The sequence below is a fragment of the Lepidochelys kempii genome, chromosome 8, assembly GCF_965140285.1.
Source record: "Lepidochelys kempii isolate rLepKem1 chromosome 8, rLepKem1.hap1, whole genome shotgun sequence".
Classification (NCBI taxonomy): Eukaryota; Metazoa; Chordata; order Testudines; family Cheloniidae; genus Lepidochelys; species Lepidochelys kempii.
The window spans coordinates 95,127,979-95,153,040 of NC_136387.1; the positions used below are offsets into that span (position 1 = coordinate 95,127,979).

At 47.9% G+C, this 25,062-nt stretch overlaps 1 protein-coding gene across 1 annotated transcript; it reads left to right on the forward strand.

Moving 5' to 3' along the window:
• The first annotated feature begins 959 nt into the window (after positions 1-959).
• Positions 960-24,971, forward strand: TTC22 (tetratricopeptide repeat domain 22). Its single transcript, XM_073357601.1, has 7 exons — positions 960-1,526; positions 12,205-12,260; positions 14,322-14,437; positions 15,228-15,346; positions 18,296-18,457; positions 21,010-21,162; positions 21,810-24,971. The coding sequence occupies exons 1-7, from the start codon at positions 960-962 to the stop codon at positions 22,338-22,340; spliced, it is 1,704 nt and encodes a 567-aa protein (XP_073213702.1). The 3' UTR covers positions 22,341-24,971.
• The last annotated feature ends 91 nt before the right edge of the window (positions 24,972-25,062 follow it).

Below are 25,062 nucleotides of genomic sequence, written 5' to 3' on the forward strand. Positions count from 1 at the left end.
GCTCCAACTCGGAGATGCCTATCCGAGGGTCACCCAGCAGCAGTGTTAGTTGAGTGCAGCTGATCCTCATTAAATATACACTGTGGCTGGCACAGAATGGATACTCCAAGGGGTGAGAAGAAGAGTACAAGAGTCTCCTCCACTCCTTCGTTCCTGCACGGGGACCAGCCACAATGCTCCCGACCTTGCTCCCGCCCCCTGATGAAAGGTCGAGGGTGAGCCGGATCCACTCTCTCACACCACCCAGCTGAACCAGCCTGCTGGGCCCTCTCATGTGGGGGTGAAGCCGGTGGGGAAAGCCTGGGCTGGCTGCTCCCTCTGCTCTGGCCAGCTGAGTCAGCCTGTGCAGAGCCCCAGGGGAGGGACTGTGACTGCAGCACAGCCCCTCCACTCCCGCAGCGGAGCGCTTCTGGCTTCAAACACCTGAATCTGGTCCAGAAGCGGCTCCGCTGTGCAGTCCATGATCAGGCTCGGCTACTGACCCGTTCTGATGGGGATTTGGAGTAAGGGAATCAGGATTTGGCCCAGACTTTTTATTGTCAAAGGCGTTTTATGGCCTGGAGCAAAATGCACAACAAACGTTAACACACTACAGAATACAAACCAAAGAAGGGAAATGGGAATATGGGACTGATCGCTCCAGCATGCACTGCAAGGAGCAGCCCACCTCTGCACCTGCCCCTGCCAGGACAACAGGCAAGAATGGACCCAGCAGACTTTTCTGTTTTGGGCTCTTGAGATTCACTGACAGTCCTAGCCAAGCAGGCACTTGAAGAATGACAGGCGTGGCTAGGTGCCTCTTCCATTCAGGACTCCTCCCAGGCTGCATGTGAATCAGCTAAACCAGAATTGCAGGTTTGAGAGAGCAGAATTGCAGGTTTGTCAGAGAGGAGGAGGGAAAGGTTGGGACTGGGAGATACTGCAGCAGCCCTGCGTGGGGATATACCCAGCAATTCCCCATGGAGAACCCGGAGGAAGCCGAGGTGGATATTGACACGCTCATTGAGGAGATGGACTATATTCCTGGTCACTTCCACCTGGAGATGAACCTGAACTTCGAGCCCTGCTCTGCTGTGACTTTCAGAGGGAGGGACATGAAGCTTAAGCGAGACAGCCTGATGTATGAGCTAGAGCTTGAGTCTGGCTCCCAGCGATTCGCCATCAGGAACCTGCTTGGGGTCTTCTCCTTCCACCTGGAGGAGATGGAGCAAGCCAAGGAGATCTTCCTGAGCATCTCCCAGGAGGACCCTGACAACCTCAATGCTTGGGCCAACCTGGCCTGTGTGTATGACAGGCTGGACAGCGAGCAGGAAGAGGCTGACTGCACCAAGAAACTAGCCCACTTAATGGGCCTGGGCTCAGAAGACGCATCTCAGGGGGATCCCAGGCTCCGAGCGGCCCGCTGCCTGGCAGAGCAGGGCTACGCTTACGTCTTTGACATTGGGCTTGTGGATGAAGAAGACCGAATGGAGAAACTGACTGCCGGCCTCATGCTCTATGACAAGGCTCTTGCTTATGGGGAGCAGGTCAGTCACAGCTCCTACCAATGCGTAGATTGCTGTCGGGTATCACCGGACGTACTTGCCATGTGTCTTTGTAGGCCCTCTACCCTTTGGGCAGAGCAATTCAATCATGGGTTCATTATGATAGCAGGAACCTAGAGTAGGAACTAATTTACCAGCTAATAGCTGAGCTTGGGTATGACAGTGCAGACAAGTATAAGCCTGAGGGAGTAAAGTCCTGCCAGGAGAAAGCTTCTGGGAATCGCTCCTATCTTAGTGTTCCGCCCTCCTTCGTGCTGTGTCACTTAAAATTGTTGATCTCTATGCAGATCAGCCCCTTTAAAGGCAACACGATTCTGTAGCTGGATGGGATTGTGGAAAGTTTTAAACCCATTTTAAGTTACTCTGGTCTTACGTGATCAGAATAAGCAGTGTTCTGCACTTCCAGCCTTATCTTCTCTAGCTGTTCAAACAAAGGCGCGTCCTTCTGCACACGCAGTGTGTGGCTGCCCTTTGGGAGCTCATAAAAGGCAGGTGGCTGGTATGCTCACTTAAGGGGAGCGCTTGGGTGGAGAGCTGGTTGGAGAGAGTTTATCGTTAGAATAAGAATTGCACGGTGTACGCTCTCTGAGACATCAGAACGGATGGAGCATCAGGGTATCACACACACTGAATTTGCTTCAAGACACTAACTGTGTTCTGTTGGCAAAGCCGCAGAAAATGTCCTTCCTTAAGCCATTCAGCTCAAGGCTTTGTGTCAAGTGCAAATACTTCTCCCAGCTGTGTTTGGAAAGGGCTTCAAGGCCTTCAGCTAGAAGGTGCTATCAAAATGCTCAGTAGTGCTACAGCTTAGTTCATTCCTTAAATTCTTGACCCCAGACATGTTACCTGGGAAGTTCATAACTATTACAGAGAGACAAGGTGGGGGAGGTAATAACTTTTATTGGACCAACTTCTGTGGGTGAGAGAGACAAGCTTTTGAGCTGAGAGCTCTTCTTCAAGTCTGGGTAAGCTCAAAAGCTTGTTTCTTTCACCCATAGAAGTTGGTCCAATAAAAGATATTGGCTCACCCACCTTGTCTCTCTAATATCATGGAAATAACATGGAACACTGCAAATAGTGTTGCCAACTCCCAACATTCAAAAATCATGAGTAAAGCCCCAGAAAATCCTGAGATAGACTTAGCAAATCATGAGATTTGTACAGCTAATTAATCTGGGATTCTTTTTCTTTGCCTCCTGTTTCCTGAGCCTTTAGGCTGCGCTCAGGGTACATTTTCAACCTCTTCTTTGCAACCCTGAGGGCTAGAAACTTGCTTTTACTTTTAAATGCAAGCTGAGACTCTCATGGAATCACATCACTCCTGGAGCTGGGGCTTTAAAAAAACAATCCCAAGAGTTCGCAACATTTCAGTGAAGGGCAGGATAGAGAACTCTAAGATAGAGAAACAGATGAAAATGCATAGTAAGAGAATAAATGCTGCATCATTCTCTAGACCCCCTGTTCTAGGATGTTCTGTTGTTTCAGTAAGATGAAAACTATCAGACCATTTTTTTCATTTTAATTAGGTGCGGGGGATGTCACCGGGTGACTGGCCCTTTAAGGAGAGATAGGTCCAGGGCCCCACCTGTGACCCACTTAACTTGTCTCCCCAGGTGGAGATGAGCAGTGTCACATTTTGTGTGGCTAGAATCAGGCCTTCTGGGGGTGGAGATAACAGAGAAGCCTGAAGAGAATCAAAGGGGAGACTCCAGGTAGGAAGCCCTGGGAGCTGCTGTTGCTAGATGGAGAGCAGGGAGGGACTCAAAGGAGCAGGAGAGCAGCATGAGCTGCTCAGAGACTCTCCCAACTGCCCAGGCAGGAGGGTTCAAGCCAGCAGGGAGCAGCAGCCAGCGAGGATGGCTGGCGGGTGGAGAGGAAGTCTGCTAGAGGAAAGACTCAGCAGGGCCCAGCCTGGGATCACTGCACCAAAGGTTGGGAGCCACCTAGGAAGGCTAGGGGAGTTCTTGTGTATCCAGACCCCAAGAAGGGGTATTACAGGACACATGAAAGCCTATACTGAGCTTACTGGGAGCCCAAGTGGGGGGAAACTGAGGCAGACGCTAGCCTGAAGCCAGAGTGGGTAGGCAGTGCTGCTACAGGGGATTCAGCGGCTATTTAAAATTCTGCAGTCTGGCATTAAACTTTTCACAGTCCCCATTCTGCACAAAGCAGGGGGTTAGTGATGCAGGGCCGCTCGGTGTGACTAAGGCGATGGTCTAACACTGAGCTATGTCATTTAGCGCATCACTGAGGCTATTGTCATAAGTGGACTCACGGACAGCACAGTTGTCCCCACATGGAGGGACATCACAGCTAAACACTGCAGAGCAGAAAGGAGCTGCCAGGGTGTCAGCAGCCACATGTAACACAGTCAAAGCGATCTGTGCGCATGAAAACCTTGGAATAGCTGGGCAGGCTTCTGATCCCAGGACGTGGGGTGGACCTGTCTGCATTACAGCTCTTAGCCCTGTTTTCCTGAGGCCCTTGACAGTGTAGACAGGCTGATGTTTCTTGTGACAAAGCCATGCTTATGAAAGGCACCAGATAAACAATCCTTGGATTATCCACCGAGCAGGCCCAGCAGACGCTGTAAAACAGGCACTCTTGGCTTGGGCCAGTGATACAGACGTGAAAGGTTCCAGCCCACCACCAAAGCCCCAGACTACCCACAGAGATGTTATTTTAGCCCTTAGGATGGTTCTCCAGGATCAGGCAAGCAGTGGTCAGTTCATACCCAGCCACCTTGCTATAGACATCTCTAGAGCCTGGAGACAATTTGCTTTCTGTTCATATTGCTGTTAACCCCCGCCGGTCTGTGTGAAGTGGCAGAAAGCAGGATAACTCCAGAAAGCAGCTGGACTTGGCCAAGTGTGTGTTTCAGAGAGGGGGGCCCAAGAATATGCAAACAGCAGCTGGGGAAATCGCCCTATCAACACAGGCAGAGTTGGAAATCCTCTTCTGCAGCCTTCCACTGCTATGAGAGTAACCTCAGAACCGAACGTCTCCTTTTCAGTTTGTCACCTCTAAAAGGGCAAGGTATAAAGAGCAAGAAGGTTCTGCGGTGAATTATAATTATTTATTTTATTTGTATTACCGGAGCCGCAGCCCAGGACCAGGGCCCCATTGTGCTAGGCACTGCACAAACCCAGAACAAAAGAACAGTCCCTGTCCTAAGGTGCTTACAATCTAAGGATAAGACCAGAGACAACAGATGGTCACAGACAGACAGGGGAGCACAAGGAAACAAGGAGACAATATTGGTCATCCTGATAAATGTGGTCTCAGCCTGACTGGTGTCAAGTTTTTTGTAGTGAGCGTGGCAAAGGAGAGTTTTAAGGCACAGTACTGGGACTGTGAAAATCTGGATTCCGCTCCTAGTTCTCCCTATGTTACCTAAATCTCTGTGTGCCTCAGTTCTCCAGAATCAGAAGAATAAGAATCCATCCTTCCCTCCATCCTGTGACTGTCTTGTCTATTTGGAGTGTTAAAAGTTTGGGAGGAAGGGCTCTCTATCATTATGTGGTTGTCCAGTGACTAGCACAATGGGCCCTGATCTCGGTTGTGGCCTCTAGATGCTACTGTAATATAAATATTAAAAGTAGCTAGGACCCAGCTGGTGGGTTTATATTGGGATGGGAATCTGAATGGTCCCTACATTCGGGGACATTTTAACAGAGGCTTCGTCTACACTAGCAATTTATGTCATATTCATTACTACGTTGCTCAAGGGTGTGGAAAATCCACACTCCTGAGCAATGCAGTTATACCAACTGAACTCCTGGTGTAGACAGTGCTATATTGACAGCAGGGCTTCTCCTGTCGACATAGCTACCGTCTCTGGGATGTAGAAATGGCTCTCAACTTCCCAGTGTGGGGCTGGTTATGCTTATGGCTGTGTTCAGCTTCCTCCCCTTCCCGAATGGTGATTCCAGCCACCTGAGCAGACGCAGGCTGCGGTGGGCACTGATGCAGTCAAAGTGCGCTGCCTTCTCTGCAACGCACCTGACCCCTGAGTGCTTAGTGAACATTACAGAGACCTGGCTAGCACAAGCTTTGATTTAACACCACCATGAAACAGCTTCATCCTGTCGGAACTTGGTTCGGCCACAGTTAAGTTGAACCCATGATTGAACCTTGGTTGAAAGGCTGCATAGACGTGCTTTGGTCTCCTCCAGGCTAGGCAGCCGGACTGTGCTCGACTCCACTCCACAGGGTATTGGCTGAGGATGGTGCCCTGACTGGGTGATAATACAGCTTGGCCTTGCCTGTGTTGATGGTAGAGCCCAGAACTCTAACGTGGCGCAGTAACATGACTCTTAACATGGTTTGGTCCCATCCACACAGGCCAGGCCAAACCATGCTCTAGAATGAATGGGGCACTATTGTTATAACACGGCAATATACATGGTGTAGATGGAGCCTCACCAGTGTCCAGTCCCAAGTCTGCAGCCACACAGACCGAAGCAGCAATTATCAGAAAGGTGTGAGCTTTCTCCCCTCAATAAATCCCAGCTCAATGATTCCACTAACATTATTCCCTTGTAAACACTAAGGGCCAGATTCTCAGCTGGTGTAAATCAATGTCCCTCCATTGATTTCAGGAGAGTGATGCCAACATACATCACTTGCAGATCCAGCCCTGGCACTGCTGATCCTCTTATCCAAACCACCCAGTTTATGTACCTGCCCCTGCCAGCCACTCTATTCGCTGTGCAAGGACGCTGCCTAGGAAAAAGGTTGTGAATATACAAAATAATTGACTCTTCTATCAGCTATTCTGTGGATTGCTCAAACCATTCCCGTGCTGGCCACCAGCCTTAAGACATTAGGAGGGGAGCGGTGTTTACAATGTTGACAGCTGCAAAAATGTTGGAGCCATGTGGGCAGGTTGTAGGATTCTGAGGGGCTCCTAGTAAATCTAGTCCAGCAGCATTCATGCCCTTCACTTGAATAATCTCAGGCAGATCTTATCTACTATAGGGCCAAGTGGAATTGTAACTAAACTAAAGCCCTGCAGCCGCGGGGAAAGTGCATGCAGGAACTCTGCAGCACCTGAGGGTGCTGGTTGTGTCTAAACTGCCTGTAGGTGTCCCTGCCAATGAGCAGCCCAACCTAACACCTCTGGAAGTGTTGGGAAAGGAGCAGGTTTCGGTTTAAAAAATGAGGGATTTGAATGGCAAATCTGCTCTCCCAGCTGGAGAGCTTAGCAAAAGCTCCAGTGAGACTTTAAGCCCCAGCCCCAGCCCTGCACTGTGTGGTGGAGACACCCTGTTCAGTGGGAGCGCCAAGAGGCATTGTTCAGGCAGGTGCTCTGCCTCCCCGAGGTCCGGGTCAGCACAGGCATCTCTCTGTTCCAGGGTGCACTGTCTGCTCTGCTGCACAAGGGAGTGGAGGCATAGGCCTGCCCCCTCTGGAGCCATGAGTGTGAACCTTGTCGGGCTGTGCATTCTGCACAGCGCTGGGTCCACGGCAGGTGTGCATCTGTCACAGCTCCAGCTGCAGAGGCTGGGTCTTTAGTTCAGGTTGTAGCTGCTTATGCTTTTTAACGCTGGTGATCCCTGGTTCAGTTTCTGGGGTGTTGGTCAAAATGGTGGCTATCAGACTTGCACTTAGCAAAGCACAAGGGGCGGGCAGCGTCTTGGTGCCCTCTCCTGCTTTCTCGCTCTTCCACTGAAGGTCAGGCACAACCTGGCTCCAGGGAACATAGCCAGGCGGCTTGTCAGGAGTGATGAGTGATTCTGAGTAGAACTGCTTAGACATTCCCCAGTGGAATGCTTCTCCTAGAATGCCGAGTGGTAAAACTGGAAAAGTTTCATGGTGATGGCTCCCTTTTAACCAAGTTCCAATGGATCCCGCCCTGCCGGGCAAGTTTAGAAAACTGCCTGGTTTCCTGCCAGCTCACCCACCCAGCCCTCCACAGCTGACCAGGGCAATCTGGGTTTCCAGGCTATAAACTCTCAGGCAGCCTGCCTGGTGGGGAGCCAAGAAGCCCTGGGAACTGCGACTCCCAAGCTCCAAGGCTCTCTGTTCAGCTGGGGCTCCCGGACTTACAGCTCCCTGCCAATCCACCAGGTGGCTGCCAAAGAGCCCGGAAGTTCGGAGCGCCAGCTAATGGCTCCTCAGCAGCCAGAGCTTCCAGAGTCCTCAGCTCAGGGGCAGCCCGCTGGGCAGAATGTCCCTCAGCTGGGCTTCCATTCCCTTTCATGGAGACTTTCAAAATTGTTGGGTTCCATTCCAAATTGAAACATCTCAGTCCTCCCTGGAACAGAATTCCCTTTCTCCGCACAGCTCTAATTTTGAGGTACCCAACTTGAGCCACTTTAAAGAGACCTGTTTTTTGGAGGGCTGGGTGCTAAACACTTTCTACAGAACCTTGCCCCCTTAGGCATGTCTCAAGCTGGGCATCCAAAAAGTTAGGCATCAAAATCATGTGTCGAATTCCTTTCTCATTTAGTGCTGGCTGCTTCCTTCTGCATCATGATCCATAGTCTTGCTAGGCCATTTAAGTATGGGTTTATTTTATTTATGTGCACAGATAAAATGAACCCACAAAGAAATCAAAAAAGAAACTTAAACGGAATACCTTCTAAACAATCCAGCCCAGCTCAGCGCTCTCCAAACCCATTAACTTGCAAAATCTGCTCCACCGCCAGGTCTAAAGGGAATAGCAATTAGCACTTTGCCCACAACCCATTACAATTAAATGCGAACAGAGCCACCAGATGGGAGTATAGATCACAAAGCTGGTTCACTTTCAACAGATCATGGGCAAAGTACCAGGAACAGTGCTTGGTTCAGCTTCAGCCAGGGAGGAGGAATAGCCTTTCCAATTGTATTCAGTTCTTCTAATGAACTAGGAGTGCAAGTTTCCTCCCTCCAACCTTAGAGGATCCCCACATGCTTCCCAAACAATCTGTAAGACCTTCACAAGTGCTGAGTACCCACAAATCCAATTGAAATCAAGGGAGTTGCTGGTGCGGAGCACCTGATTCAGCATTCCTAACGTTGGTATCAGTGGAGGCTGAATGAGCGAGGGTCTGCAGAAACACTTCTCCCGTGAATGAAAGGCAGCCACCTCTGGGGGAGTGGTGGCAGCCAGGCAGGCGGCTGGAGCACACCATGGTGCACAACAGCTGGGCTGGGGAATGCTAGCCAACAACCGTCCGCAGGGCAAACTCCTGTTGTTACTAGAATGTGCCATGAGATGTTTAAAGTTGGGTTGGCCCTATTGGGTATGTCTACAATGCATACTAAGCTCGGGCTCCAACTCAGGTTTCAGCCAAGCCCCTTTTCTGTCCACACGCACACTCGGGTCAGCAAGCACTCAGGACCCAGGTCCTAGGACCCTCCTAGTGGAGTGGGTCAGAGCCTGAGTCCCGCTGTGACTTGGGTCCAAGCGGTCATTTTGCAGTGTGGATGCAGGTCAAGCCACAGACCCAAGTCAGAAGGTCTACATGGTGCAATATGGATGCGTTAGCACGGCTGTGAGAGCTGGGTCCAGGTTTACAATGCAGTGTGGATGCAGCATGGGCTTGGAAATAAGTCCACAAGCCCGGGTCCCACAGACCCAGGTGTACAATGCAATATAGACATACCCCTGGACACCAGCCCACCTTGGGGTGCTGTGGAGCCTCCTGCCCCACGGGGGGAAAGCATTGTGCTGCAGGAAGACATAAGGCTCCCTGGAGCTTCCCAGCACACAATGTGAGCACATCTGCTATCCTGTGTTTTAGCAGAGCGGGCTGGCTGCAGAGGGTGGGCAGGGCAGTGGCCTCACCTCCTGGCCACCACCACCATCTCCTCTCAGGAGCCTAGTGCCCCAGAGACATCTCTGGACTTGGGAGATCACAAAAACTGCAATGATGCTGTGGGGAAAAGGCTCCGCCTCTGCACACCTGCCAGGCACCATCTTCCCCAGGCTGCCCATGCACGACACTCACAGCCTTGATGTCTAAGCATCCTCCCAAAGGGCAGTCAGTTCCTTGGCCGCAACAGGATGAGAGGGTCATTGCAGGCACGGTGTGGGGCTGTGCTCTCAGAGTTTAGACATTTGGAACCAGTCGCTTGGCTCACAAAACTGTCCCTTAGGGCAGCTACGCACCTGGAACACTGTTAGCTGGCGTTTCTGCAGTGAGCTGGCGTTTCTGCTTACAGCAGCAGGTTAAATATCAGCCAAGTGCTTTCAGATATTTATAGTGCACTGAGAATTCTCTTTCATTGGAACATATTTCTGCCACCTACGTGGTATTAGATCCAACAAGCCGACAGCTCTTCACCACAGAATCTCCTGGCTATTTTGAAGGCTTTATATTTGTGCGTCTGTTATTCCTGTCGTACATCCCCATTTGTCCTTCCCTTACACACCAGCGAAAGATGCTAGCCCTCTGCACCTCTGCAGCTGCTGCTGTTTGAGCATCTCAAAGCACTTTGCAAACATGAATAAATTTAGCATCAACCCCTCTCTGAGGACGGCATTATTATCATCCCCTTGTAGCAGATAGGGAACCTGAGGCACATGAGTTAAATCCTTGTCCTACAGAGTATGTAGGAGTTTTGACTTCATTGGGGGGCCAGGATTTAACACTGCAGATTTGATGCTCCAGGGCCTTGCACCTTGTGTGTTATTTACACCAGTGAAAAGTGGGTGCAAACACAATCGGAGCAGATTGGCAACTTTTATAGTGACTCTGCACAAGAGTGAAAGCCTGCACAATGCAGAGACAAGGTGGGTGAGGTAATACCTTTTATTGGACCAACTTCTGTTGGGGAGAGAGACAAGCACAGACTTTATCCTGGGACTAATACAGTACCAACAACACTGCGTGCACAGTGCAGTTACCAAGAAGACTCTGAACTGAGCCAGGCGACACAGAAGGCCTCTGGGAGAGCTGAGAACAGAACTCCAAAATCTCCTGATTACCAGCACTGTGTTGTGCTCATGAGACCATCCTTTCTGCAAAGTGAGTGGAGACAAATCGGCCCTTACCTCCTGCTCCCTGTGCGCCTGCATGAGGCAGCAAAAATACTGTGTGTAACCCTCGCTAACCTCCCCAATTCCTTCCTCCCTGAATCCTCAGCACAGGGCAGGAAGGTGATACTTTGTTTGGGAAAACTGTCCATTTGGTTTCTCCACCTCACTGGTGCAACTGGCTGGCTGGGCCTGTGCTTGCTAAGCCGCTGTCCATGCCAATGACGCAGTGAGCAGCTACAGTAGGGAATCGCTCTGTTCTGGATACGATAAGCGGGAGCCAGGATTGTTGTAAGGCATTGCTTTGCCTCAACCTTCGGCTTTCATCACAAGAACACGCTAAACCATCCCCACCCCTTGATCCCCCAGCATGTGCCGTCTTCTGTGTGTCAGCCTTGGAGACTTGTGCTCTCTGGGGCAGGGGCTTGCTTTCTTTGTGTGCCCTATGCAGTGCTGAGCGCAGTGTGAATAATATAAGTAATACTGAGAATGTTTGCTCCTTTTAATTGTACCTGCATCCACCTCTTGGAAACTGCTAACCTGGCTAATATTGCAATCCCTCTGCCCATTGCGTTATGTACTGTCCACCAAGACTTACCCCATTGCACTGTCCTGTGCAATTCCCATTTAAACAGAAAGCCCTCTCTTCTCTGAGCAGAGTGAGGGGACTGTGCTGCAGGCAAAGAACCTGACAAGCCTTATCTCCATGTTGCTGGCCCAGACTGGCTCTGCTATGTACCATTTTTAAACACAGTAATGTATACAACAACCTCATAGGATGCAGACTTATACAGACACACACTTCATGGAAACCCTCTTCTAATCTGCACAGAACAGAGTAAGCACTAATAAACCACCCTGAGTGGAATGGTATAGCCCGGCTGCGGAAATAGGGGGAAGAGAGGAAATCCATGTGTCTGTGAGGACACCTGCATTCAGGGAAGTGCCTTCTAATGGGTAGCCCTGTGGCCTGGGAGTCGGGATTCCTGTGTTCTAGTCCTCACTCTGCCACAGACTCCTCAGACCATCCTTTCCCCCCTCTATAAAATGGAATTATTAGTGCTTTGCTTGTGAACCAATTGCCATTGACACTATAGACCTCAAAAGGTTTTACAAAGGTGGATAGGCATTACTGTCCCTTCTTACCGGTGGAGAAACTGAGGCACATAAGCCCAAGGTCTCACCGCAAGTCTTTGGCAGAGTCATAAGCAGACTCCTGACTGCCCGCTCTGGCTCAAGGCACTAGACTGCAGCTGTTACTCTCTGTGGGGTACTCCCCCAGTGGGTTGAGGATTCACTCCTGCGTGTTTACAAGGTGCTTTGAGATCCCTGGATGAAAGTGCAACGTCTACTGTGGAACTTAAAGGATAGCGTGAAAGGGCAGAGGTTTTCATGACATACTGAATGGGTTTTGAAAGGGACCGCCTCTGTTTCAGAGGGAGCCTTTGTGTCAGATTTTGGCTTGGTAAAAACTCATGGCGCGCCAATGACGCTACACTGATTTACACAGGTGAGGATCTGGCCCGGCGTCTTTTATTGAGTAGCGAAGTAAGAAAGTTTTGAGTGTTGTTTTCCTGGCAAAGTGCACGTTCGTCTTGCCTCTGGATGTCTAGTTTCATAGGCCACTGGATTCGGGAGGGCGATTTTTCAGGTGTTAATGATGACTTTCCTACAAACCTTTCCCTATTTCAGATCCCCCTGGAGGAGAAGAGAAGCTGGTACTTCACTATGGCCACTCTGTACATCAGGTAAGAGACGGAGTGCCTGGCGCGGAGCTGGAATAAGAGAGCGGAACAGCACCAAACACCTTCTCCAAGGGTGCCATGAGAAATAAACAGTGGCAGATTACACTGGAATGGGGGAGTTTGCCTGCACCCTGGCAGACCATCTGCTTTGTTTCTTGGGCAGTTGTAGCAAGGACTATGAGATGCCTACGCCTGGCTCAGCCAAGGCAAAAGCATTGAGAGCAGGGACCGATAGCTCCAGTCTGGAATGGATTGTGACTGCCCCAGGTGACAGGTGCTAGTTAACATCTCTCTCCAGGTGAATTAAACAGCCAGTCTGTTCAGACCCCATTCAGGACACTATCAAAATCCCTGTGACAGATCCCCTAGAATGATCTCTTTGAGCCACAAGCCAGGGAGTTTCCTTAGTTGTTTCCTTACTAGCATGTTTAATTTGTTCTGGTTTCTCAGGGGCATTTTACCTTTGATTCCCTGTAGGAACTCCTCACAGGCCAACATTTCCTGTTCTCTGGTGACCATGGAGGGGAGGTGGTGTGTCCCTGGCTGTGGTGCACTATGGGAGACATTTCTTCAGTCGGATCAGGATTTGCCCCAGGGTGCAGAGAAAGGGATTTTCTATGTAGAGATGAGTGGCTTTTTTCACTCTCTTTTTAGTGCACAGCAAACCAAAGCACACCCCTCTAGTGAGGCCTAGGCTAGCAAGCGGTGGAAAACAGGTAATGCATCAGGGGAACTGAAACCAACTTAGCATCACAGTACAATGGCGCCAAATGCCAGGGGGAAGTGGATTCCACAGACAGAGGAGGACTTGTGTACACGACCGGGAGGGAAATCTTGGTTCCATTGAGCTCAGTGGCAAAACTCCCAATTATCTCAGTGGGGCCCGCAGTTCACCCTATGTCAGACTCGTTCTTTCTTTCTGCCTGGTAGGAGAATGGGCTTCATAGAGAAACTCAGATACCATGGCCATGGGCACTGAATTAGTGAATAGTGAGGGCAGAGTTCATTCTACCTGGCATAGGGTGGCTGGCCCTTTAAAGGAGTTGGGCCTAGCCCTCCTTTGCCTAGTTACCTGCCTCTCCAGTGATGGCTCTGAGGCCAGGGATCAGGTGATAGACTGCAAATCACTGCGTCCAGATCCACAAAGGTATTTAGGCTCCTAAATTCTGGGCCTTGGCCCTTAGATAACAGGCCAAACAAGCAGCCCAGCTGAGAGCGAGACCCACAGGACACTCTGGGTCTGGGCCTGATTTCATGAGTAGATTTGCGTTGTGCTGTTTGATTTGGAGAAATAAAACTAAGCCCTTAAGAAAGGGCCTTGAAATTCTGCCCCTAGCCCTGAGTCGCCTCCCACACATCCAAACTGCTGCTGCTGACCCAGCACCAGCCGCTGCAGAAGTCACGGAAAGTCATGGAATCCATGATCTCCGTGACAGATTCACAGCCTTAATTATAGTTACAGCTAGCAAAAAGAGCATCAGGTGGGAGATAAAACCTCATGTTTCAGGGCTCAAAACAATTTATAACTAGTAGGGATTAGGAGTAGACGTTTGTGGGGGGCAGATTACCCCAGATCTGCCTACTGCAGGGTTCGTACACTTTCCTGTGAAGTGTCTGGTGCTGGCCACTGTCAGAAACAGAATACAGGACTAGATGGACTGTGGGTCCCATCCAGTATGGCAACTCCTTATGTTCCACTGTTGCAATGCAGTGGAGAATCAGGCCCCTGAGTTCCAATCCTGACTCTTTGTTGACTCGCTGTGTAACCTTGGACAACTTGCTCTACCTCCCTGCGCCTCGGTTTCTAGTAAAGCAGGGAGAACAATATCCACCTCTGAGATCCTTGGATGATCCTTGGATGCTGTGTAACTGCAAAGTCTAATTAATATCATGCATTTGTTGTTCTAGGGGTGTGATACATGAGCTGTGACTAGTAAGCCACCCCCACTGAAGTGAACCGTAATACTGAGCAATCAAAGCACTATTTGCTAAGGAAAGCAGTCCTATTGATAGAGGTATTTGTGTAGCTAGGATCCAGTAACCAAACTGCTCCTGCTCTTACAGATTAGATGGGATCCTGATGAACAAGGGAAATGATGAGCAGAAGCGGCTGCCCTCCTTTAACAGAACGCTGGCTCTGCTTCGACAAGTGACCAAGTCCTCAAATTCTCACTACAGAGGTATGAGAACCAGCTCATTCCAGGCACACTCCATTCCTCTGCATGAGAAGCAGGGCTCAGACCGCAACTCACCAAGCTTTTCACACCTGCCTGCCTAAGGTTAGGCTCATACATGAACATGGTCTTATATGCAGAAGAGCTAAGGACCTACAGATCCCATTTCTGGTAGCCACTAAGGCCCTGATTCAGCAGGGTGCTTAAGCAAGTGCCTAATTTAAGGTACATTAATAGTCTCATTGAAGCAAATGGGACTAGTCGCATACTTAAAGTTAGTCACGTACTGAAGCACCTTGCTGAATCAGGGTCTAAAAGTTATCATACAATGGTTGTTGGGTGGCCTGGGTGAAATAAACTGATGGTCTCAGTCCAGTTCCTAGTCAACAGAGATCAGGGAAATAACATTTTCAACAGCAGTACAATTGCAGCTTATTGGCAATCTCAGCAGAGAAGCCAGAGAGCAGGCAGATCCTGGAAAGTTACCTAACCTCTGACCCCTTAGAGATCTGGGGTGGGGTTGAAGTACATGGGCAGGTCAGTGCGTGGGCAGTTTGCACTGTCAGTCTTCATGCTGCAGATAAACCAAGTACTCCAGGCTCCTGGGCACTTCTCAGAAGCACTAAATTCACTAAACTAAACTAACTTTGAAATGCATCTTTTGCCAAAGCGGCTCAGTGAATTCTTGTTTCCAAAGTGAAATATCCCTTCAGCCTGATTGTGCAGGATGGATAGCTTCTAATATTAGTGTCTTTACTGCTAACCTGCTCTGACTTTTGTTCTCCACCCCCTCTAGCTCTGGCCTGGTGCTACCTCGGGATGCTGCTGGAAAGGAAAGAGACGTTTTCCACCACCCCAATGGGGATCCATGACTGTGGTTACTCTGGGACTGGGCCCCTTGATTGCTTTGGCAAGGTGCTTTTTTACTTCATTGCTAGGGTGTAATGAGAAGACTTGTGGAAGTCCCCATTGCTCACTCCTTTACACCTACATCCCCCATAAGCCATGCAGATTGCCATCTCTCTCCTCTGCATTCCCTTCTTATCTGCTCCTTCCCCATCACTCCATCCTCATGCCTCCTTTTCCCTACTCTGAGGCACTCCAGAATGAGCAGTACGTATCAGGCAAAGCCAGCAGAGCTTAGGATCTCTGTTTTACACAAGCAGACCTCACCATCAAGGACACTGGGTCAGATTCTCAGGTGATGTGAATCAGCCTTGTTCCACTGATAACAAGAGCTACCCCTTACTGCAGCCCAGGGGCCCAAGCTGTAAGATGAGGCTAGAGGAAGCATACAGGAGTTAATTTTTGTTAAGGGTGCAGAAGTTCTAGGGATGGGAGAGTCCCGAGGAATAGGGAGAAGGATTAGCCGGGTGTTTGTTTTACCCCTCCCAGCCTCCACACCTTATATAAGCACCTGAGCCTCCCTCTGACTACAGCCCTGCTCCCAATGCAGCACAGAAGCTGAGGAACCACATGATCCACTGGCAGCCCTGCCTGGGTTACATGTGCAACTCAGTAGTCCTGCCAGCTCTCAGTTAAGATTATAATCACACAAGGCAGCGCTGGCATGTACAGGCCCAAGCCACCCACCCAGTCAGGATCCAGAGCTAAACTCTCCCAGAACTCAGGGGTGGCTTGAGCCATGGTTTGGGCTGACATCCACCTCTACCAAGAACAGCGGCTAAGGCTATTGCCGTTATTAGTCGGGTCTAGCCTTATGGGAGTGCATGAAGAGGGAGGAAGGAGGAGTCTCCTCCCCCTTTCAATGCCCTATACAGAGTGCAGGTACAATTCCAGTGCCTGCACGTGCCACTCTATGGAGGGCTGGCAAGGAGGCAGGGCTATAACCCAGTCCCCATTCCCCAATGGCCAGCAAAGCTCACCTCATACACAACCATACCCTCCCTGCATTGCCTCCCAGAGTTCCCTGCTGGGATAGTGTGGCTCCAGACCTGGATCTGTACAGCCCTTAATCAGGCACGAAGATGCTGTGGTAATGGGCCTGGTGCATTAACCTAAGCCAATTACTTTGGAGTTTTAAAAAAAGAGCACATGATATGGAAACTTTAAGGTGCTTCCTGTTTCTGAGGTAGTAGCTGTGTCCTGTCTTAAATAATGCAGACACTGAGGTGTTTATTAGTCCAGGGTGTCAAGGCCAAGTTGTAAGCAGCCAGACCTAGTGGTCAGAGCTGGAGTCCAAAGTCAGGAGTTGAGAGTCAGGCTGGGTCAGGAAACCGGGAGATCAGAATCACAAGCCAGAGGTCAGGAGCCAAGCCAGGGGAGCAGGAAGCACCCAATCCAGTAAAAGGCGAATCCTAGTTGTTCAGACAGCTGTCCTGTTCCTGACTTAAGTAGGGCCAGCGGGCCAATCGGCTGCTCTGGGACTCCATCAATAGGATGTCAGGGGTGGGCCCTCAAACTGGGGCTGTGTTTCCTGGGTCAGACCTTGTCAGCAGGCTGCCAAATGGAGGGTTGAAGTGTGGCTGCTCCCATGGGCCTGGGTTGAAGGCCAGGGGTTATGATACAGGTTATGGTTACTACTGAGTTAGCAGAAGGAATCATTGGGTGGTGGCTATTCTGGGTCAGAATCTAATGCCTCTCCTTACAATGGGTAGCTTATGCTCAGCCAATGATCCCATTGACTTTAATGGGGCTGGATCATGCATGGAGAGAGGTGCTACTCAATAAGACAGGGTATCAGAATCTGCCCCTAAATATTTAGGAGAAATGACCAGCTTTTTCTTCTTCCTCTTGTTGGCTAGGTGAAATGAGAAGTTGAGGCAACCATGTTTGTTGAGGGCATGTGGATGCCAAGCCCTGAGGGCAGCTGTCATAAATATAAAGGGAAGGGTAAACACCTTTAAATCCCTCCTGGCCAGAGTAAAAACCATTTCACCTGTAAAGGGTTAAGAAGCTAGGATAACCTCGCTGGCACCTGACCAAAATGACCAATGAGGAGACAAGATACTTGCAAAGCTGGAGGGGGGGAGAAACAAAGGCTCTCTCTGTCTGTGTGATGCTTTTGCCAGGAACAGGAAAGGAATGGAGTCTTAGAACTTAGTAAGTAATCTAGCTAGAGATGCGTTAGATTCTGTTTTGTGTAAATGGCTGATAAAATAAGTTGTGCTGAATGGAATGTAGATTCCTGTTTTTGTGTCTTTTTGTAACTTAAGGTTTTGCCTAGAGGGATTCTCTATGTTTTGAATCTGATTACCCTGTAAGGTATTTACCATCCTGATTTTACAGAGGTGATTCTTTTACTTTTTTCTTCAATTAAAATTCTTCTTTTAAGAACCTGATTGCTTTTTCATTGTTCTTAAGATCCAAGGGTTTGGGTCCGTATTCACTTATGCAAATTGGTGAGGATTTTTATCAAGCCTTCCCCAGGAAAGGGGGTGTAGGGTTTGGGGCGGAATTTGGGGGGAAAGATGTTTCCAAGCGGGCTCTTTCCTGGTTATATATCTGTTAGACGCTTGGTGCTGGCAGCAATAAAGTCCAAGGGCAAAAGGTAAAATAGTTTGTACCTTGGGGAAGTTTTAACCTAAGCTGGTAAAAATAAGCTTAGGGGGTTTTCATGCAGGTCCCCACATCTGTACCCTAGAGTTCAGAGTGGGGAAGGAACCTTGACACAGCAGTAAAGCAGAGTGCAGGAATCGGCATATTTAAAAATACCACGCCATTGTGAGTCAGTACCCATACAGCTTTTGACTCATCATCTGAGTCTCAACAAATTAGTCAGTCAGTCACAAAAGCCAGTCTGTGAATAACACAGACGGTCCAACTGAATTCAGGGATGTTTGATCAGTACAGTAAGGGGCAGTTCACTGATGGAAATATGTTTTGCTTTCTTGGTTTCAAAAGGCAATAGAAATAGCTAATGACAATCCTCCCACACTAAACCGACTGGCAAAAATTTTCCACTTCCTGGGCAAGCAAGAAATGGCTATGGGAATCTGCAATATGGCGCTAGATGTCCTACAAGATCCAGAGCTCAACTGGCAGGCCTACTGCACGCGGGCCAAGGTACGTAGCTTGTCTTTGACACCAAATCTTCAAGGGCCCATGCTACATTCTGAACCAGAGCCAGAGCAGCCCCTACCTTTGCCAGGGACTGGCCTTGTGGCAATATTTCTAGCAACCTCGTCATTTGCACAAGATTTTAGCCTATGCTAAACTTACCAAACAAACGCAATAACTCACATTTCTGTCTATGTTGTTTTGATTTCTGGAGTGGCACCTTGCACAGGCTTCAGCTCATCCTGGGAAGCCCATTGGAACATACCATTTTCTTCAAAAGGGACTGCATCCTCACCTTAAAAAAGTAAGGCTCCGCTGCAGCAAAGTGCGTAGGCACATTCATCACTTTAAGCACATGTGCAGTGCCGCCGACTGAAATGGAACTACTCACCTGCTGAAAGTGAAAGATGTGCGTATGTGCTCTGCTGAAAGTGAAGCAGGTGCCTAAAGTTCCGCTGAATTGGGGCCTAATTTAAGAAACTAAGTAAGCATGTGCATATAGAACCCTTCATTTCCTCTTCTAACCTGTTGTACAGTGTTGCTCTGTGGTGTGAAACAGCGGCCATGTTCCACCCCAGAGGTGGCTGTATATCAGTGGTGGGTGAAATGATCCCTCTGTTTAGTTTGTTGCTTCTAGGTAAAAGGCATCATAGGAGATGTACATTGTTGCTGTAAATATTAATAATTATGGAAACTGATCTGGCCCATCAAGGTATCAACATTTCTCTTACGGTGTCATTACACAAGAGCAGGTTGGTGGACTCTTGGGTCTGATCCAAAGCCCATTGAAGTCAATGAGAATCTTCCCATTAACTTCAGTGGCCTTCGGATGGGGCCCCAAATCTTAGGAAGGTGCTTGAGTTCCAGCAGAAGGTAATGCTGGTTTGCTGCCACTCTCCACCCAGAATAAAAACCTACTGCTGCCTCCCTCCTTCCAGGAGTCAGCCTGACTCTGTATGTTTCTATTAAGGGCTTTATTTGACAGAAGATCTATGAACTTCCAAAATGCAGAATCCCTGTGTAAGACCATTAATCTGCTTTTCAAGCCCTGCCAGCTGAGTGCAGTCAGCCAACTGGAGAGGGCATTTGCCAAGATCTGCAGCCTCTCCGTTCCACTGGTGAATATTGGAGGCATCATTTGAATAAGCATCTTTATCCCTGAGTGGCTTGCCAGCTGATTCACCCAGGATACAGGCCCCAGGGGAGATTTCTCTTGGAAAATGGGGCTCACCAGGCCTGGCCTTGTACTCAGGAGTCAAATTCCTCTTCATGATCAGAGGAGCCTTTCACTGAGATGGCTCCTGGAAATGGCTCTGTCTGTGCCAGGGGATTCCACTAGGGATTCCCGATAGCCGAAGCTAAACAACTAGAAAAGAAGCTATCATTGTCCTGGGCTATGTTATGTGATAGTCAAAGCAGTCACCCAAAGGGAAAATAAGCTGGGGAGGAAGAATGGTCTTATAGTTAAGAAGCCAGTCTGGAGATCTGAGTTCAGTTCTGGCTCTGCCAGAGGCTCCTTGTCACCTAGGGTAACATTTTCAAATGTTAATAAGTGACTCAGCTACCTAAGTCTAATTTTCAGGCATTTGGGAGCCAAAGTCTTATGGACTTTGAATGAGACATAGGCTCCTAAATCACTTAGGATCTTTTGAAAGTGTTACCCTCTACCTGTCTGTACCCGGGTGTCCTTATTTGTACAATGGTGTTCATGATTCCTACCTCAAATAGCCAGGAGTATTGTTACTGGTTATTTCCTATTATAACAGCAGCAAAGTATTGAAATGGGAGTTGATTGGTTAGTTTTTAAATAAACCTGAGATTAATTCTCACTTTATTTATTTTTTAAGACAAGAAATATTCAATTGCTTAAGAAATAAGTTGCCTCACAAGTGAATGTTCAGGCTGTCCTGGGTATCTTTAGTATGTGACTAGACCTATCCTTCAAAGGAGGTTTCTAATTTCTCTTGAAGCTCAGCTGCATGCAGGTATGAGCCCAAAAAATGCAGCATTAGGGCGGTTTCTAAAAGCCAGACTGTGTCTTAAATAGACTCAGCTTCAGAATACTACAAAACAATATAAAACAAAGGGCTTGATTCTGCAGTTCTTACTCAGGTAAAACTCCTAGGGTCGCCAATGGGGTGCAGTGGTGCAACCGACAGAAGCATGTAGTGCTCCCCAATTCCTATTCGTATAATAGTATCATTAGATCAGTTGGTATTTACATCCTCATCACTGTGAAAGGGAATTCCAGTAACTGGTCAACACATCTCCAGGAGGTGTGTGGAACTATGTTGTCCTAGGCACTCAGACACTTTGGTAATGGTCAAGATAGATAGCTCCTGGGCTCATGTAACCTGGCTTGCAGTGGAGCTACACTGATTAACCCCAGCTGAGGATCTGGCCCAATGTGTTCCATTTTTTTTTTTACTAATATTAATATACTTAGTGCTATATATGTTAAAACGGCCCTACAAGCATGAACTAACCCCAGATATTGTGGCAGGAGGGATAACATTGAAACTGGATGTATACCAGAATGAGTTTCCTCCTGTGTTTAGATCCACATTAAGCTCTATCTGCGAGATCTGGAACGTGCAAAGATGGGTTTGGGAGGCATGCCAGACAGGAAAAATCTCACCAGTGCTAAAGAGGACCTTGAAAGTGTTGTAAAGGTTTGTCCGTGCTTGAAGACATACCTGGAGATAGGCCAGGTGAGTAAATACACAGATGCTCTCCCAGTGAGATCAGTTGCTGCTTTTTTCATGTCTTCATGTTTTTATTTACATTCACTGCTTAAAGAAACAAGAGGAACAATAGAATGTAGAAACATTGAAGTCTCAGACCTGGTTCTTGGGGTACGTCTGTACAGGAAAAGCTGGACAAGGGCTAGCCTACACAAACTAGCTTGAATCCAATTAGCAGTGAAGATAGCACAGCATGGGGTCCTGGGTGAGCTAGCGAGCCATGTATGTACTCAGGGTCCCTGCTGGACTTATACTACCTTTGCTGAAGCCAACAGCGCATTGTCTTCACTGCCGTTGTTACCAGTGCTAGCTGGATTCACGCTAGCTTGGGCAAGCTAGCCTGTGCCCAGCTTTTGCTGTGTAGACGTACCCTAAGAGCTGGAGGTGGAGGGAGGTGAACTGGAGTGCTCAAATGATGGTTGTGTATAATGTATGCAGACTGGCCCAGAGCATCGACTATGCTGTGGCCACTTTGCATGGTCCACTGGTGGATTCTGCTAACGAATGTTACCCCGGCGTAGTACAGTCATCTCAGGCAGTAGTAAAAGGCTCTGCAGTTTCCTTGTAAACCATGGCTGTGAATCTGCAGTCATTCTGTCATTATGTCCTTCTAGGTCTACTATTACATGGGTGTTGATGCCATGCGGGAACTATTCCCAGTGGATGAGACGGCACTGGACAATGCTTTGGAGTTCTTTGCGAAAGCCATGGAGTTTGACCTGGGAGATACACTACCGGAAATACAGCTGCTTAGAGGGAAATGCCTGCGGCTTAAAAATGAGGAGTCCAATGCCATTGGGTGCTTCAAGCGAGCCATAGAACTGGACGATGTGGGCTCCACCTACACAGAGAGTTTCCGGTGCCTGATGGAGACACTTCTTATGCTGTTCAGTCAGAAGAGGGTGAATGCCGAGATGCTGATGCAAGAGGTAGAATTGTGGGTAAAGAAGGCTGAGGAGAAATACCCAAAGCAGCGTGTCCACCAGGAGCTGAGACTGGTGTGTCGCAATCACACAACAGAGGTGATCGAGCTCTCCAAAGCCATGGTCACCAGAGGGAATACCGAGCTGGTGAAGATGCTGTTTGAGACAATAAAGACTGACTTTTCCAAGCCCAAACTAAATGAGCGATCACTCTCCTTCTGAACAACCGACGTCGGCATCATGTCATGCAGCACAACTGCCTCCTGGCAAATACTGTCTGAAAACTTCTAGTTCTCATCAAACAGGCAGTAGACAATAAACTATTTAACTCTTATCTGCAGATCTCTGAGCAGTGTGCAGAAGTGGCCAAGTATTACTATCTGTTTCACAAATGGAGATACTGAGGTACAGACCAAATAATGAAAAGTGATCTCTGATTATGGGTGCCTCCAATTTTTGGAATGCATCCGATGAAGTGAGCTGTAGCTCACGAAAGCTTATGCTCAAATAAATTGGTTAGTCTCTAAGGTGCCACTAGTACTCCTTTTTCTTTTTGCGAATACAGACTAACACAGCTGTTACTCTGAAACCTCCAATTTTTGAGTTAACTTGAAGCTGTGAGTGCTCAACCCCTCTGAAAATCTGGCCCCCACTTCCTCAGGATGGACCTTGTCTGAAGTGATGTGCTCAAGGCCACACAGCAAGTTACTGGCAAAGCTGGAAGATCTGCCACTGTGGGACAACTCTGCCTCCATTACATTCTGGGGATGTGATTTCATCCACTGTAGAATATCCTCTGTGCTGGTTTTGGTCTGCATTCCAATTATCCTCTTTTTCATTAAGTGAATGCAGCTAATGCAGAGCTCTGATCCTGCAGACTCATTGGGAATTGAGGGTGCTTAGCACCATGTATGATCAGGCCACAATCCTTGGATTTCATTCTAAACAAATGAATAACACATCTGTTAATAAGGTAAGAAAGATTTTAGTGCAGGAAGGAAACATGATCTGTTGAATACTAGAAAATCTCATATGTTCAGTCTTTTCTACCTTACGCTTTTACATTGCCTCCCATCACCACAGTATCTGATCCCCCAACTCAGCTCTGCACTGGTCAGGAATCAAATACGGATCTCCCATACTATGGTGATAAGCGCAATATAAAAACCTGTATGAAACAGACACACACACACAGTGAGAATTTTACCACTAAACCACCCATACTAATAGCTGAACTAATGATGGTTGTTGAGGGCTCCTGGGAGCACCTAAAATTCTTCTGAATTGGTAGGAAGTTTGAGGTGGTTTCTCTGCCTCTGATGATATTGCTGACTCTGGCCTGGTGCTCATGAAAATACTTCTGAGGGGCAAAGTTCTTCTAGCTGGGGTGCATCAGATGGTGCAGAATGCTGGGAAGAGGATATTTTCCTAACTCAGGGCAAGGGTTTCATCTCTCTCTCTCGTCAATGTTCTCTGTATATTTCAGCGGCACAAAGTATATGCCTTTCCAGCAAAGTTGTGTTTAATGTAAGTTTCTGTGCCTCATTCACTGGTTTTACATTAGTTATGAGAAAGCATTTTGCTTCAAAGAACTAGATTCTCTCTCCTTTTCCAGGGATGTGCATACCTCCAGCACCTAGGTTTATCACAGTCTAAGGGGGAAACGTTTGGGGGGGGTAACTGTTAGCAGCACATCACTCAACCATACCCATATTTTATTTCATGTGAGGTGCTCTACCTACTTCTATTGGATTTCTAATGGAGTTTTAAAGATATGAAAGGTGTTTCCCATGATAATACTCTGGGGGCCTAATCTTGCTCCCACATAAAATAAGTCACAAATTTCCCATTTTCTTTGGTGGGAAGGGAATCAGGCCCTGGAAGAACTTAATTACAATAACAAACAAGAACCAAGACACAGAGTTGGGCCTCTTTCCGTCTGCACAACAATAATAGTATGTAGAAACCACCTGGGCACAGTGGGGTCCAGATAACCATGTTTACTCAATACACACAACATGCAAGATCAGTTATACAGATATACTGCTACTCTGGCAGCTTTCTAAACCACAGAACACAGTGAGCACTACTAGAGGGTTCACAAACTATTTAAACAGATACTACCCAATTCCTATACGTTAAACAGAACAATGAAAGGGCCCCTGCCTACATTGTGGTTGAAACTGGACTGCTGTTTCTCTGCCTTTTAGGATGCTCCCAGATTATTTTTGAAGATGAAATAATATATAAGTGTTAATTATTATTGCCTGGTAATGCCTGAAATTAATTATCCTCAGTTTCTGAGAATCGCTCTTAGAGTATCCCAGCTTCCAAGTAGTGGTACAATGAACTAGCAAGTAGGTATGTGAACCACTGCTCTCTGCTGGATGAAATCAGAACTGCTTAGCTGTTTGTTGCCACCTATAGGCGGTAATTTTCCTTTAGCTCAAGTGGTAGTGGCTGTGAGTTCTAACCCCAACTGTTGTTCTAACCCCAAGTTCCAAATGGTCATTGAAACGGAATGAGGAGCTCCTTAGGGCTGGGGAGATACAGCATAGTGACAGTCACAAAGATCCTATAAGACCATGGAATTGTTACAATATTTATATTTCCTGTCAAATAATTTATTAAATGAAGGTAATAACATTTGTTTAGCAATTTATGACTCATCAGTAAAACAGACAGATGGAAAGCAAATTACATATTACAGAGAAGACAGATGATGTGTTTCATAATTACATGTAGTCTTACAGCATTTCTATCAATATTTACTGGGCGGGCAACATATAAATAAAAATGGCTGCATATTGATTTTTCATTAAATAAAGACATTTACACTGTGAAAGTGTAAAAAGGGACAAACTTGCCATTTCTTCCATATTGCTACTGTCTATTGAAATTGTTTCAATCATTATTATTTTTTATTGTTTGCTATTGTGGTAAC